The sequence below is a fragment of the Diadema setosum genome, chromosome 9 (genome assembly GCF_964275005.1).
Source record: "Diadema setosum chromosome 9, eeDiaSeto1, whole genome shotgun sequence".
Lineage (NCBI taxonomy): Eukaryota > Metazoa > Echinodermata > Echinoidea > Diadematoida > Diadematidae > Diadema > Diadema setosum.
The window spans coordinates 28,671,389-28,688,308 of record NC_092693.1 but is presented as its reverse complement, the minus strand read 5'-3'; the positions used below and the strand labels follow the sequence as shown (position 1 = coordinate 28,688,308).

The following is a 16,920-nucleotide window of genomic DNA, read 5'->3' as shown; positions in this document are numbered from 1 at the left end:
TGAACGTTAAAAATAAAAAATTCCTCATAAAATCACATGCTCTTTCATATTTCATAAGAGGTTTCTCATTATCTCACCAAAAAAATGTTAGAAACTTGAAATTAGGTCTCAACCAAAACTATAGGATCCCTTTAATCTGTCTAAATGCTACTTCAGGCCCTTAAAATATTTAGCTCTATTTTGCAGAAAACTTCATTCAGTTTGGTTATAAAGCTGTCACAGAGAAATGTGGATCAATTGTTGTAAAGCATGTCATGAGTCTGATTCTTCCAAGTTTAGCACTTGGATGCTCTTGTGTGTGAACACAATAGACAGAGCTTGGAGGGAAGAGATTCTTGACATGCTGTACAAAATTCCTCATTTCTCTTTGACCACTGAAGCAAATCGAATGGGTTTTTCTGTAAGATGTGGGCAATGAGTTATAGTTTGTACCCTGAAATTGTATTTGGATTGATTCACTATTTTTCAAGTTATCATTGCGGAGGGTCCCATTGTAATTTTTTTGGGGACATACGGTGAAAGGACATCACAATTTTTCTCATTAAACCATAACTGTAGGTTTACGGTTAAGTCTGGAAACATTTTTATTATACTGTAACTATTGTTCACATTTTTTATGTTTAACAATACCTAACATTGATTATACTGGTTCAAATTTTTACATTGGTTGTTTCTATCCCTAACTCATATTTTAGAGCTATTTTGAAGCACTTAAGCTGGGTTTTTGTTTCATCTGCAAATGGTAAATTATGCCTTTAACACCACAAGACACTCACATAAAAAAATAAAGAAAAAAAATCAACTACTTGTGGAGACCGTATAAAGTTCGTGATCTCCTAAGTATACGTTAAAGTACTGTAAATGTCAATATTTTCATGTGATTGATTTTTTGTACTGAGCAGCTCAAAACGTATTCGCGGGATCTTGGATTCATGCTGTGCAGTTGTCAACCCATTCAAATTGTGCAAAAAAATTGTGAAGATATTTTTTTTTTTTTTTTTGAGGGATTAGAATTTTCCCTAGGCAGAAGAAGCACAAAATATGCAAAAATGAATGTGTCTACAGTAATTTATGTTGTGTGTTTGTTTTATGACAATTGTGTGACTCAAATGGCAGTTTTTGTATCCCCAAAGGATGCATTTTAGATTATGCTGTGATATTGTGTACACTTTAATGATCAAAACCTGTTCAGTTTTTTTTTTAGCTAGTTTGTTTACAATCATGGTATCGGTCTACTTCATACTAACAAATGATTTTGTCTCACACAAAACTTAGTGATGGGCTTCTTAATTTCCCTGTTACTGCATGAAAATCTTTAGACAGGTTCTACAATCCAGTGTGCATGGACATTACTCTAAAACAAGATATTTTCACTTAATGAAATTTTCACGAATTTGCCACTGGCATTCAATGCATGCAGTGTAGACAAGTTTTGCATGTATTTTAATTGCGCGAATCTTGGCTTTTGGCTCGTGAAATTTGCGAAATTAAAATGCGCATGAACATTCCTAATTTTACAGTATTTTAAATACACTACTGAGTTACACAAGCCTCTGGACAAGCCTAGTATAGTTGTCATGAAAAAAATATCTGAAGAAAGCCTGTTGCACCGTATAGTTCAATGTGAATGTGTTTGTAAATAATGTGTTTGTACATTATGTATCAAAAGACAAGTGTACAAAGTAATCAGCATAAAGGGATGGCAAGCCAAATGTCCCATCAATCGAGAAAGTTGGTTTATTGACTGATAAACTTAGATAATCACCATAAAACTACATTTATGGACCAATGAACTAAAGTTTTTTTTTTTTGATGATAAACTCTCTTTGCAACTTGTATCAAATGAAAAACTTCATTTATCAAGCAAAAAACTAAGTTTATCATAACAAACTTTCAAGCATAAACCGAGTTTACTGATATCTCAAGCTGGTTTTAATAGTAGTTGGATATTCTCCTCCTCCCCCCCAACCTGTTAAAAAAAAATGTAAATTTTACATGGTCAGCCTACAGATGTACCAGTACTCAATATTATTTAGTACTCAGAAACCAGTCTGCATGCACCACACTGTACATTATATGTCAGACGTATTCAGTATGCATTGTGTAGACATGTGAGCTTTCTGGTTGCCATTTGAAAATAACCAAATATTAAAACAGAAAGTGTGCATGGAATACAAATGAGACAGGGTTGTTCTAGGGTAAATTGCAATAAAACCATAAAGTCTGCCATCAGACTTTATTTTCCCAGCATTCAAGCTCTCCCAATAAAATAATCAAATTATGATGTAAAAACACTGTACATGTAGCAGCCATTCAAGAGAAGCATAGGGCTGACTTAACAAATTTGCATTGATTTGTGTAAGTGCAGTCATCATCGTGATACCCATTCATGTGCAACATCTAAATCACATCAAAATGTATGTGTCCAGGGAGTTCATTTGGCTGGTAAGTGAACATAATTTGTTTATCAAACTGGTAATTGAGTTACAAATAATCATCAGTATGAATATTTCCTCTAGCGTTCTCTAGTACTGTAAATCCAAGGCAGAGTTGAAGTATACAAAGACCCTGCATAGTTTCTTGCATTCCATGTACATGTACATACATTGTATGTACACTGTACCAATGACTTTAAGTACAATTGAGTTTGACACTCTCATGGAGACTTCTTATTCTATCAGTGTATCAATTTTAAAGTGAACATTCAAAGAAAATTACCATTTGGCACAACTTATATGCTGTGTTTATGCTAGATTCTTGGAAATGACAAAATGTAAGACTTTTGCACATTCCACAACAGGGAATGCAACAAGAGCAAAGAGAAAATTCATACGATATCTGCGGTAATGCAAGCACTTTAAATGAATTCGGGAAAATTCGGCAAAGGTTACAGTGCTCAGCAGATTGCGTGTCACAGCTAAAACGCAAATCATAACTTAGTGCATTCATTGCTACTGAGAATAGGTTAAATGACAATTGTACTTTGAATGACACTAATTGTGACATTCTTCGGAAGAAAGATGGCATGGGACGCTATTACCAAAGCATAGACACCAACAGTGGAAAGGCATACTGATATATTCAAGATTTTAGAATGCAAGGACCAGCTTATTTTTGAGTTTAAAAACCGATCTGACAATGGTGAATGTGAATGAACAGCAAACCACATGGCGTGTCACTGCTGCTGAATGCATTTGTAGCAGGGCCAAGCGAATGCTGACAATGACTTTTGCCATTTGAAATGTTTTGGGTGAGCAAGTGCATGGGAGACATGGAGGTTTACCTTCTTTTTGAAAGATTGTCGTTACTGTTAATGTTTTTAAAGCAGATCATTCAAATGACATGGAAAAGTGTTTCACTTACTATAATTGTATGCATCTTGGTTATAGCATTTACCCCAGCTAAATATCAATAAATCACTCAACACGGAAAAAGTCTACATGTTTGAACCTGCGCATTTTTTATAGGATGTAATTTGCTTTTGCTTGCTGACTCCATTCAGTGATGTCACAAATATCAGGTGTGTCCGGCGAGTTTCAATAGGTTTTCGTGAAAGGATTCTATTCTATTCTCCTCACTGTAATGTTTCACAAACCTTTTCTGTGAGGTTGGGAATTGTAATAACTTTGGCTGCCTTCAACTCTATATTTGCAATTTCATGAAATATTGTTCATGTTTGATATCTTTGCATAAATACATACTGTACAATTTAAGGATTTTTTTCAATGAGCCAGCATATCCCATGATGCATACCATTCCGTTTAGGACCCCCTACAGCTGTTCTCAACAGAGACCATGTTGCATTCCCATGGTATGTTGATTAAAGTTGAGGAAAACTTGGAAGTCTTCAAGTATCTTGTATTTCAGATTAGAATTTTGTATTTTTTTTTTCTTTGAAACCTGTCTAATGTGTAAAGCTTTTGTGTAAATATGATAAAGTAGAAAAACATGACTGCAGCAATTATTGAACAGCTGATATCTGAACTGAACACTGAATGCCATGTATCTCAAGTCATTCTACAAACATACACTTGCACATGGACATTGTATTTTACCAAATGTTGAATTTCCTGATAATATGCATTCGTAATATCCAGGGACGTATTTCGAGGTCTTAATTAGCGTTTGATTTAGCCCGTAATCAGGGAATTGTATTCTTGATAAAGCTTAAATAAATAGGGGATTTATTAACTACTATGGCAACGAGCGTTTACATGTAGGTTGGAAAGGCTTACGTGCTTGTACGTATCAATGTGCACTGATGCGCACGCACCTCTGAGAGGACTTAATTACAGAGTTAATGACAAATCAGTCTTCTGAGCATGTAATTAAGTGTGAAAATTAATTGAAATTCGAATGATACCAAAGAGTGTCATTAACTGCCCCCAGTATCAACAAGTACAGCATTTTTTGTTTTGTTTTTTTCTCACCCATAATGATGCTTACTTAAAGTCTTCCGTAATCAAGGAGTGGTAGATTCTTGTCATGAACCCTATAGAATTCGGACAAAAATATGATTTAGGCGAACTTCGAGGAACTTTGTCATTTTATGTGAGCAAAGAGGATGAGATCTTCTTATGTGTATGTGAAAGGTTCATTGTATCAAAGACCAGAGTGTGTACACGGAGTTCTTTTGTTTCAAGGGATGGGAGGGAATGCACATTGAGGGCATATTTCTGTGCGATATCATCACTTACAGTACGTAGCTTCTAACAACTGGTCTGATTGGATGAAATAATAATAGATGGGAGGAACCTAAGATGATAGGGGACTTAATCACACATTAATTACCTCCTCAGAATACTAATTTTGCCCATAATCAAGGGGTTGTTAACTGTGATTTCATCATGAAGTTAATTGAATACTTGATTACAACCTCAGAATACCACTCAAAGAGTTTCTTAAAGCTTTGCGAGGTTTTGACTGCAATCACTCTCCTCATGGTTGAATCGTAAATTTGATGGTTGCAAACAAAGATCATTTTAAAAAGTGATACACTGGCAAGAGTGTTACCAGGAGCTCTTGCAAGGCAAAAGACATGTATTTTAAGTATACATTCTGTGCTTTGTGCGTGGATTATTATTACATATGTATCACTGACTGTATCTTGTACTACACTCATGCACAATATTTGCAATAGACACTGCAGATTGATGATGTGAAGGGTGGGATGAGGATTGAGGAGGAAGATGGAAGGCAACCACAGGATGGTCTTGAGAGTGCCACACATTAACCTATTACCTGGATGATTTAACATCAATTGTTTTCTCCCGCAGGAAATAATTTTCTTTATCCTCACAAATGCTGAGTAGAGCACAATGTCCTTCACTTCATTTGGTTTGTGTTGTGAGCATGAAATTTACATTAGACTCAAAGTACAATGTGTAGTCATTTACTGAAATCACATGTAGTGTACCATGCAGTTTTGTCTGGAAGAATTAATATCAATTTGCACATTTGTCTATGAATGTATGTGAAGGTGTTATGAATAAAAGAAAAAAAAAATACCTCAAAATGAAAAGGGAACACGAAGCCCATGTTCTGGACTGACTAATTTGGAATTGTAAGAGTTGAGCATCATTATTAAAAAATACAATTACATGCTACGTGACTCAGACAGCTAATTCAATGTTCTCATAAAACACTGGTCATAACATTTGATTGATTTGGTACTCTTGTATGTAAATTCCACTTCAATGTGTTTTCTCAAGTAAGTCTCGAGACCATTGCATAGAATCTACATGTCTTGTCATTGACCATTGCATGATGAAAGGAGAAACTAAAGTCTGCGGAATATAAATGTCCATTGTAGTGCAGTATTTCAAAATTGTAATTTGGATTAAATGAGCGTTAGTTAGAATGGTGTTAAAGTGCACTTCCTTTTTTCCAATGTCCAAGTTGATGGCTTGAATTTGCCTCAAGTAGTTTTTCACAAATCTTGTTTAGTTGTTGCTATACAGTGTACATGCGTTTTGAATGCCAGACTAACTACGTAAGTCTATAAACTGCCTTTAGTGACTTTTGATATGGAAATCTGAGGGATGTTTCAGTGTGAAGCTGCTGCAAATATACCTTGACAGCAAATACAACCCTGCCATAAATACTGTGATCTTCTTGGCATTGTAAATTTTCAAAAGGGATACCTGTTGTTGTGACATTGACAAGAAAATGTCTTGACGCTCAGCTGTTATTGCCATTATGGACAATCCCAAGCGCGTGGGTGCTTCATTCACAGAGCCTTTCCTCTCGCTTCCCGTCTTGAATAGAAGCAGAACTGTCAGTTGTTCAGCATGCGGTAGTCTTTTGTTGCCATGGTTACCAGACTCACCGAGCTTACAAGTTGCGATATTGCGATGTAAGCAAGCCTGGTGTATGACATCCCTCGTACACTGTATTTCATAATATATTGCACCATGAATCATCTACATCATACAGTGCAAAAAATGCTCTAACAGTACTATAAATCACATCTTTTTATGTGCAACAGGGTAAAACACCCACAGAAATAAATGCATCAACATTGCAAGCAAGAGATTATTATGCAGAGGGGTGAAGATATGAGGATCTATGAGTTTTCTTCAATTTGTCTGACTTGTGTACAAAAGAGGGCAGACAAATTGAAGAGAACTGATACCTCAAAATATTCTTGATAATTTACGTGTATTGTGTCATGAAATGAACTACAGTACATTGTATTCTTTTGTCGATCAGGTATGTAATGTACAGTATGAATGTACACTGTATACTGTATAAGCTGCTATTTTTGTGAGGGTTTAATTTTTGTGAATTTCGCGAATCACAGTTGGACCGCGAATTTAACAACACGCGAAAATGTCACCATGCACTAAGGTAGTAGTGCGCTTATGAAGGCCTCTGTGTCCAGTCGCGAAAACAACATCTCATGAAAATGTCCGTGACCTCCTCATTCGCGAAAATATCTGTACGCGAAAATAACAGCGTATACAGTCAACCTGCCATGTTTTACATGCAGTATGTTTTTACCACAAAGAGTGAACAAAGAGTGAACTTGACTTCATGTCTGAAGCCAAGTTCTGCCATCCCAGGTGCCTACAAATTATGCACAATACAGTACAAATACATGTTTGTGCACTGTACTTTGCAGCAATTACAAATGAGGAAATGGGTGAAATTATGCAGTGTTTGTGTAGATGACAGAGCTAAAATGCAGATAGATATCAAATCTTGTCATATTGTAGGATCTGTGTCTGTTTAGATACCATGAACAGCACTTTACTTTTCCCAAAGCAACAGAGCTTTATCTATCATGCATCTGCATTTTATCGTATGGATAGGTTGCCAGAATCAAGAATCCCTTGTGGGCTGATCATAGCCTGCAGTTCATAATTTGCATGATAACTGGATAACTGATGCACTTGCCAGTCCAGCCTTCCGCATGCAACTAGGGAGAATGCCTGCAGGGATTTTAAATGACTGTACATCTAAGAGCCTGATTTTTTTTTTTTTTTTTTTAAATTACAGTCAATCATTTTAACATTAGCAAGACAAGTAATTCTAGGAAGGCGATGTCAAGTCACATACACACACACACAGACACATCGCACATATGCAAGTACACATTGAATATGAGTAAAAAGATTAATATTTTTCAAGAGGTTTGAAGAGTTTTTTGTTTTTGTTTTTGTTTTGTTTTGTTTTGTTTTGTTTTTTTTTGGGGGGGGGCAAATTTCGTCGTGTTTGTTTATAAAATAGAAATATTTCACGTCTTTTACTTTTGTGTGTCACATTACCCAGGAGACGGCAACAAGGCAGCGCGGCATGGAGCAAGAAGTCAAAGCCCTTACACAGGAGAGGTCATCGGCCATTCAGACTTTGGATGTGAGTATCATGTGTTCGAGGTTATTATGCTGAATAGTGGTGTGGCTACTGCACTGTGATCAATTATCATGTATATACTCAAACATGACATAGAAACCTGCATGAAATGCTGTATTTTGTTTTCTTTACTCATGCTAGTTGATGATATAATGCTATATACTTGCATTTTTCATCAGATGTGGTTTATACGGCCCAAATTTAATTTACAGCAGACTCGCTTGAGTACTGTAGAGTTTAGCCATATCTTGACAGACCCAATACATCCTTGGGTGTGCATGTTGGTTGAGGCTAAGAATTCAAGGATTCATAGCCATTTTGTCTCATTAGGGGTTTCCCCCTGGAATCCCAATATCAATCAGTGGCAAGCAATCAGTTTCCCTATTAAGAATATTTAACTTACTTACCAAAAGCAAATGCTACAAAAAAAGTAGCAATTAAAAAGCTGCTGACATTTTTTGCCTTAAACAAAACAGATTCATTGAAGTAACAAAAAGGACCCCCAAAATCTGACAGTTCTCTACTCTAAAATTTTTACAATAAAAAGTAAAAAAATAGAAGATGATGAAAAAGATACTGTACCAAACCACAGAAATGTAATTTTCAGCACATGATGAGTTCAATGTGTACAATCTACCTGTTCTGACATATTTTGTCAATTATTTACTGACTTTGATTGATGAACTTTGCTTGATGCACAATGGAATGATAAGACGTTTGTGTTGTGGGCATCATCTCACATCCATTGTCACTACTATGAATTTAAAGTGGAGACAGTCTTTTATGATGTAAATACTGTATAAACTGTTATTTTTTGCGAGGGTTTAATTTTCACAAATTTTGCGAGTCACAGTTGGATCACAAATTTTATATTACATGTGAAAATGCCTCCATGCGCTTTGTTGATAGAGTATTAACGTAAGTGTCGGCATCAATTCGCGAAAACAACACCTCGCGAAAATGTCTGTGACCTGTCACGAAAAAAACAGTGTATGCAATATAATGTAGTTGCCATTGTTTTTTATTCCTGATTAGTTTTAAAGCGATGCTGAAGGAGTTGTTGCTATTTGATCAAAATGAAAGGAAATTGGAGGTCATATCTTTACTTTTCATGCACTTCTGGTTCCAGCTGTAATTGTGTAATTGTTTGTAGTGTTCAGTTTATGCTCAACCTCCATTCTGAACGTAACACATTATCCTGACCTGTTTGTTCACTTGTATATGTTTCAATCATATCAGGTCTTCATATGTTATCTTCAGAAGATATGAAAATAGAATATCTTTTATACACCTTCCATGTCTGTGGATATGCCCTTAATAAATCAAGGACTGAGTTTTATGATTATGTACCAGTAATAATTGCGTCATGCAGCTGTTAATGCTGGACTGCATTCTTCTCTTAATCACCGATATTTTGGTGGCCCCATAATTGCCCCATTTTTAAAGCCTCCAAATTGCTAGTGAATTGTACATTTTAAGTGACTGGAATTTAGCAACATATTTATGAAGACATAATGTCTATTTTTGCCTCAAGATTGCACTTTTTTCTCTTTTTTTTTTTTTTTTTTGGAGGATGTAGTGAATCTAACTTATTCTATTTACTATTAAAGTAATATCTTTTCCTGTATAGAATTCAGAATTTCCAATTTATTGAAAACACAGCAAAATTACCCTACACTCGTAAATTGCCTGAACTTATAGGTTCTGTATTAGAGTTGTTCATTAGATGCAGGGGGGAACAAACTTTTAAATACCGGTACAGTTTAGTTGTCTGCTGATGTTGCTCAGCCACATCAGTGCCCATGTTTGCTTCTCAGTGTTCACATGTAACTTATAGCATTTAATATGTTGTCATTACACACTGTTTATTTATGGTGTCATTTGCAAGGATCACAGACAGCTCTCCCAACATGCTGGACATGTTGCTTTCATTATACACAGGGATGTACACACAACACACACCATGTACAGTAAGCATGCACATGTATGCACCTGTCCTTGAAATTGGGTATACGCCCATGTTTGCAAAACATACAGTTTTTGTACCCACATATAGACCAGGCAGACGTCAGCTAGTTGTAGCAAATGGCTAATGAGGTGTGCACAGTCAATTTTTAGTAAGTCCTAATATGGCATCTAAAATGAGGGTTGACAAAATGCCTGGGCAACTGGGTAACCAATGCAGGCATTCAAGGCAATATCAGAAATTTGCAATAAATACTGTCATTGCTGGAACTGTTAGCAGATCAGCCAAAAAACAGGCTTTTCATCAAGCTGTAAACAAATATTTTATGTCTGAAAAGAAAATGCAAGTCGTACATAGAAGAAGAGAAAGCAGAATTATAATAAATGAAAAAAAAAATTATATTTGAATAGAGATAACATCTGTGAACTCACGACTTTATGAGCAAGATCAGACAAAAAGTACAGTGTTATGAGTCTTGACCATGGCATACATGTACCGTAAAAGCTCTTGTTTTTCATGAGGGTTTGATTTTTGCAAGTTTCACAAGGGTGATAGATTTTTGCGAATTTTGTGAATTGCTGTTGGGCTGTGAATTTAACAGAAATATTGCCACCTGATGCACTGGTGGAGTGAAGGGACAGGTGTTAGTGCACTTACGATAGCCTTGGTGTCAAATTGCGCAAATAACATCTTGCAAAAATGTCTTTGACCTCATTTGCGAAAATATCTGTATGCAAAAATATCAGCTTTTACAGCATATGCCCACATATATACCTGCATTGCACGTATGCATGCAAACAGTATTATTTTGGTAAACTGAAACAGTCTGAAACAGACTGTAGCAAGGTACAGTCATGTGATTGATTAGGGTGTCTAAAGGTCAGTTGTGGCGTATTTGTCAGTGGAATGATGAATGACAAATGGAACTTTTTTGTTTAAAAGAAAAAAGAAATACTGTACATTTGTACCTTCATAACTTGTGCTTTACATAGCAAATTGCCTCCTACACATCCTGAAAGAGGTTCAGGAGGAAAGTACAAGGCTGTCCCATAGTTAGTTATTGGTGTATCACTGTATACGTGTGTTATACATTGTAGATGTACAACTTGTACATTGTAGCTGTGTACAAACAAACTGTTGTACAGTACAGCGTATCAAAGTGTACGTACAATGTATGCAGTATTAGCAGCACTTGTCAGATGACTCATTACTTCCTAATGACTGAATCAGTAGTCTTAGCAATACATTCAATATCTCTGAACTTTTCAGAGTTCTTCTGCCCTATACAGTGAAAGTTTTCAGCAAAAAGCTATTTCTGTTTACTTCTGTTCTTCAAAATGAAAAATGTTTGGCTTGATGGTTCTCATGATTATGATCATCTGATGTGATTTTGTATAATGTATTCAACTGCTCAGTTTTATCAGGTGTAACTAGAGATCGCTATGATTTTATGCATACACTGTGTGATTTCAATGAAACTTATGTCAAATAAAAACCCCAACAATACACACTATGAGTTGACATAAATTTGCAGTGGCGTTCACTTTTAATAGCACTTTATTCTTTCTTTACTTCCTGAATGCCTAAAGGATCTTCAGCACCGACATGACCGCCTCTCTGAGGATACAGCAGCCCTCCGTGAGGAAAACAATGATCTTAGACACGATCTCAACGTCCTTATCGGAGTCATCACGCAAGCTAGAGCGTCAGGGAAGTGGGAGGTAGGTCTCTTTCTCTTTCCCTTTCTTTGTCTCACTTTATTATCATCTGTTATCATAATATCTACCAGGGACAGCATGTGTAGTACCAGTATTGCCTGCTACATTTATGCTGTCACTTGCGATTTCTTGCTGTATCCCCCTTGAGTGTTCCCTTTGCATGTATGTGTACACACTGTACATGTACAGTATGATAGATGAGAATGTGTGTGAGGGGATGAGAAGAGTGTGTTGCTGATACGTAGTGTAAAAAGGAGACATTATTTCCCTTGAGCGAGTCCAAATGGCTGGCATGAAGTGACTAAAAGCAACCTACCTCTTCAAGAGTTTGAGCAGCAATTAATGGACGAGTATTGCGATGGAAGTTCTAGATACTTTGATTATTTGAGCATCAGGAAATCACCCAAGGTAATGCGCCATCAACTGTAAGCAGCTTTTCAGTCTGACAGCAGGGATTTTAGTTTCAATCGCATTCACTTCTTTTTCTTTTTTTTTTTTCAGCATGAAGATTGGTTTAATGATATCATGAAGTGCTTTTTGTTCACGCCACGTCAGATAATACTTTCAGTAGAGTTTTTGAGGTAGAATGAAAACACATGTGACAAAATTCATGCAGAAGAAATTACAAGCTTGAAAAGCATGATATCTGCACCATTTGACAAAAAAAAATGTACGAAACGCACATTTTTCCATTAAAAGATGTGTACTGTTAGAAATTATGGAAATGAGAGTGTCTTACAAACAGATGGACCAATTTATGCTGAGAAAGAGTGATTTTTTTTTCACCATTCTTCAATGACTCTAACATTGCTAAGTACCAAGTGTGAGCACCTTTTTACTCTCAATTTGATGAAATGTACATTGTACCTGTTACTGTACAAGTACTACCGGTAGTTACTTTGTGACTGCATTAGAAAATGTTTCTAGATTACTGCTTTCAGTATAGTCGGCAGAGTGTTGTGCATGCTTTTAAAGGATGAAGTGTCGTGGAATAGCATACACTTGTAAGTGTAAGGTGTAGCTGTTGTTTTTGTTATTTCCGTCTGTGTGTGACATGAGCTTGTCAGTAAATGATGGCCAGGTATCTAAAGCTATAAGATGGCTGAAAATTTTCTGTTTTAAGTTAAAACTGGTATATCATATTCCCTTTCAGTGTTCTTAGACTAGACTGACTAGTCATCAATGACATTCTGAGAAAGTCACATTGCAGGAAGACAGTAGAAAAGAATAAAAATGAATAAAGCAGCAGCTCAGTCTAAAAGAAATTTAGAAAACCCACAGGGTGGTCAGTGAGGGGTTTGAACATGTTGCTGCAACATGCTCAAATTCTTGTGCAACATCCTCAATAGCCAACAACATGCTATGCAAGATCCTGAAAAATTTGCAACATGCTCAAAATGAAAAATATTCAAACATGAACAAAAAAAAAAACATGTACACAACTTGAGAAATATCAAACTACATGTACTTGGTCATTGTAGAAAAAAAAATTGTGTGTAAACCATGAGACAGAACATTGAACATGAGCAGCACAAAATAAACTGCAAAATATTGCGCACTACGTGCTTGTGATTTACACTCAAAGCACATTTAATTTCCGCAATATTTTCACATTCAGAGCTTGTAACATGCTCAAATTTTGAATTGAAGACAATCCTGAACTGACTAACGATATTTAGTATACATTTCTGTTTCAATAGTCTAGTATCACATGGTGTTCTGTGGCCATCTACTGTGGCCATGCGATTTCAATTTGTTACCACATTGATTCTCATTTGTATAGCAATGAGAGGTCGTTTGATTTTGCATTTCTTTAGATATGAAAATGATGTGTCTATTTAGGCTTTCAGTTTAATAAATACATCTGTAACTGTAATACTTTTTCTCATATTTGTAGCTTTAATGTCAAATGGCAATTATGGACATTCAAGATGAATTGCATTAGTATGTCATTCTGTAGACCATGCAATTCAAATGTGGAGTGCTATACGATAGATAAAATCGAAGGTATCATAGATAGATAAAATCGAAGGTATCATAGATGCCAGACAAATACCAGCGTTTCTGTCATTATCATCTCTGGATGGATTACATGTCAATTGGTGGATTACTTTCTATGTTAATTTATCACCTTGCTATAAATGTAAAATTTGTTGCCATTGTGCTCCCTACCTTTGCAATGGCCACCTTCTCTATCTCTACCAATACACAAGCCAGGTTGAATGCATTTTCCCTGTATTGAGTTATTCAAGATTCTGGATAAATGTTGGACAGTGTCATTGTAAAGTAATCATGGTCAGTTTGTACAATTCAAGTAGTGAAGTAGATCATTTATTTCAATTTGTATCATTGCAGCATGAGTTTTACAAGGGAAAAAAGTCATTGATCTCATGTCTATTTTTGTGAGAAAAAAAAATCAGTGTGTTTTTGTGAATTACATGTTACGATGTACAACGTACTTCTCTAGGTTATAAACTAATATCTTATGCACAGTCTGAGGTTGAGACTTCTGTCATTACTTCCGCTCTCGCTCTCACCCTCTCTTACTTTCAGCCCTATTTTTCTCTCCTCTCTGATAACAGTAACTCTCCGTTCTTCCAATGCAACACTATCTATCTTCTTTCTCTTATCTGATGTAAGACCACCAGTGGTTAGACTGGATACATTCCTTACTGATCACAATCCTTCAGTTCCCAAGAAAAAATGTATAAGTCAGTCCTGTAATTGCAGCCACTGAGTGAACGTCTCCTGCCTCTTGTACGTGCGTATAACCTAGATATATACTTCACATACTAAGGTTACATTCTCATGGTTGGAAATGAGATCACTTCACTCTCATTGTCTTTTGTATTGTATACATTCTGGTAGCATCTTAAACTCCCTATCAGTTCTATCTATTGCTCTTACAGAGGTCATCACATGGAGATGTGAAAAGTATTCTAAGCTGTGTCAAACAGAATATTTGTGGATGCACATTTTTATTCAAGAGTGCATATTGAAGAGACTGTAACTATTTTTGCTGCAGTTAGCACGAATAAATGATTTGTGTGTGTGTGTGTGTGTGTGTGAAATTTAGATTCCTGCATATGATATACATCAAACAAGAGATCATATGAACACTGAATGTGCCGGTCATTCAGGGATTTCAAAGGTTTCCTTGAGAGTCACATTGTAAATTGTACATCATGGTATTGCATGGATTCCTTAGAGAGTAATAAAACCTGGCAAGCGCGCAAAAGGATCTTTTAAAATAATCTCTACCAGAAGTTACAGTAAGATGTAGGACTTTTGAAGACTGATCTCAACTCCCAATGATTTTATTCCCCTCCTCAGTTCTCTGCATTGGACCTGCGGATTGTGAATGAGGATCAGGTCCTAGGCCCGATATCACTTAGGGAGAGCATCCGGTCCTCAGAGCAGATCCTGCAGGGCCACATTGGCGACCTGAAGGCCCAGCTGGCACGGCGGGACGTTATGATCAGCGAGCTGCAAGAGCAGCTGAAAACCATGCGTGAGGAACATAGGAGTGCTACAGATGAGGTGAACTTTTTTTTTTTTTTTTGGTTGATATTGTCATCTCAGCATGCATGAATTTACAAGTTAGATTCTGCTTTAAGGCAATGTTATCAGCAGCCACTTCAGTGATGAATAAATTGTGCATGTATTTATATGCACCACGGTTTGTGTGTGATCTAGGTTAGATATGAAAAGTGTGCTTTATATTGATAGGCTAAAAAGCATGTGCTTTTAATTTATGATGTATGTGGCAAACTGAAGACTAGGGATTGCTGGAGTGCAACTGAAATTTATCCTTACCTTGCCTTTGTGCAAAACTGAAGTAAGTGGACAGAGTTAGGAATTATAATAGTAGCCTATTGTAAAGGGATAGCTAAAACTCCAAGTTAATCGTATGTACAGCAGCCATTGTGTTACAGAGCTCTACATTGTTATTGATCAGATTCTCAATTTAGCTTTATCATTACTATCTGATTACAGGGGGGCAATTCGATTGAATGCCAGTGAATAGCTTGGCGGGAAATTCTGTTGAGTTTTGAATGTATGTGCGTAAGACCTTGCTTTAATAGCTAAAAGCTGCGCAGATTAGCTCATACTTTATCATACATACAACTTGTAACAATGGACGACAAAAGCTTGCCAGGCGGGATGTGGTGCTTGGGTCAGCCCAGACCAGTCTGGCCAACATGCACGACAGGGAGCAGCAGCGGATGGTCAGCGAGACCGACAAGGACATCACCATCATGAAGCTGGAGACAGAGCTGCGCCAGGCCAAGCATCGCCTTGACGACGAGATTGACATGGTGAGTGCAAAGCTGCCCACATCATGCAGGTGTGTGCCTGTAACATTTATCTAACATCTGAGCAATTTTAGCTCCTACCAGTAATGCAGAAGAGTTCTGTTATTTTTTTTTTTCATCCAGTGTTCCTTTAACTGCATTGCAATACACTAATATGGATATAATATTCTCTTGCCACTCTTACTCCTCACACCCCCCCCCCAAAAAAAAGAATAATATGATGCTTGTTACATAGTGTAAGTTCAATGAATGTGCATACTTACACTATATGACAATATAAATCTCATTTTACCATAAAAAGTTGATAAAGTGTGTTTTTGTTGCTCTTTAATCCTTTATGTGGCGAGGCATTTAGCTTGAATTGCAGAGTTTTTTTTTTTTTTTGTAATACCAGCATTCAGTAATCCCTCCAAACTTGACCTACATTAGATATGAGACAGCAAGCATACTTAGGTGTAGCAATGCACCTCACTCCAACAGTAAGGCCATGATGACGCAATATGAATTAAGGGGGGAGCAGTGGGTAATCTCTGTTTATTGACATTTAGTTTCAAGACATCTGAACAAAACACAGTAAAACCTTGGAAAATAAACAAGTAAAAGATTCAAATTAATCAATTCTTGTGTCAAGTTGTTTTTATTGTTACTGATTGGCAAATTACTCTTAATTGACATAAATTTGTCAATCTTTTGCAACAGAGTAAAAGATGTCTAGGGATGGTGTTGCAGCCCCCAAATACTTACTGCCGGCATGGCATTATGTCATATATCCCACCACATGATGGCAGATAAAGGCAAGTGTACCAACATATGTAGTAAAAAGAGTAAAATTTTTAACTCAAACTTCTCTTGATCATTGTTATTCCAGAAAAAAGAGCAAGAGAAGTCCAACGAGCAGCTTCAGGCAACCATACAGGATTTGGAACAAGAGATCAGTGTCTTGCAGTCAGAGGTAAGTGACCATAATGAATTTTTCCTGCCCAAAGCAAAGGAAACATTTTATGACACATATATTATTTTCTTTTCTTTTTATGTACCAATGGTATTTTGTAATCCTTGTCTAGCC

At 36.4% G+C, this 16,920-nt stretch overlaps 1 protein-coding gene across 1 annotated transcript in view; it reads left to right on the top strand.

Annotated features, from left to right (window-relative positions):
- LOC140233507 (uncharacterized) overlaps window positions 1–16,920 on the top strand; it is a 95,441-nt gene that overhangs the window by 11,193 nt on the left and 67,328 nt on the right. The window contains exons 3-7 of the mRNA XM_072313626.1: window positions 7,774–7,857; window positions 11,410–11,541; window positions 14,872–15,078; window positions 15,690–15,857; window positions 16,723–16,806. Coding sequence (XP_072169727.1) covers window positions 7,774–7,857; window positions 11,410–11,541; window positions 14,872–15,078; window positions 15,690–15,857; window positions 16,723–16,806 — 675 coding nt within the window. The remainder of the gene's footprint in view (window positions 1–7,773; window positions 7,858–11,409; window positions 11,542–14,871; window positions 15,079–15,689; window positions 15,858–16,722; window positions 16,807–16,920) is intronic.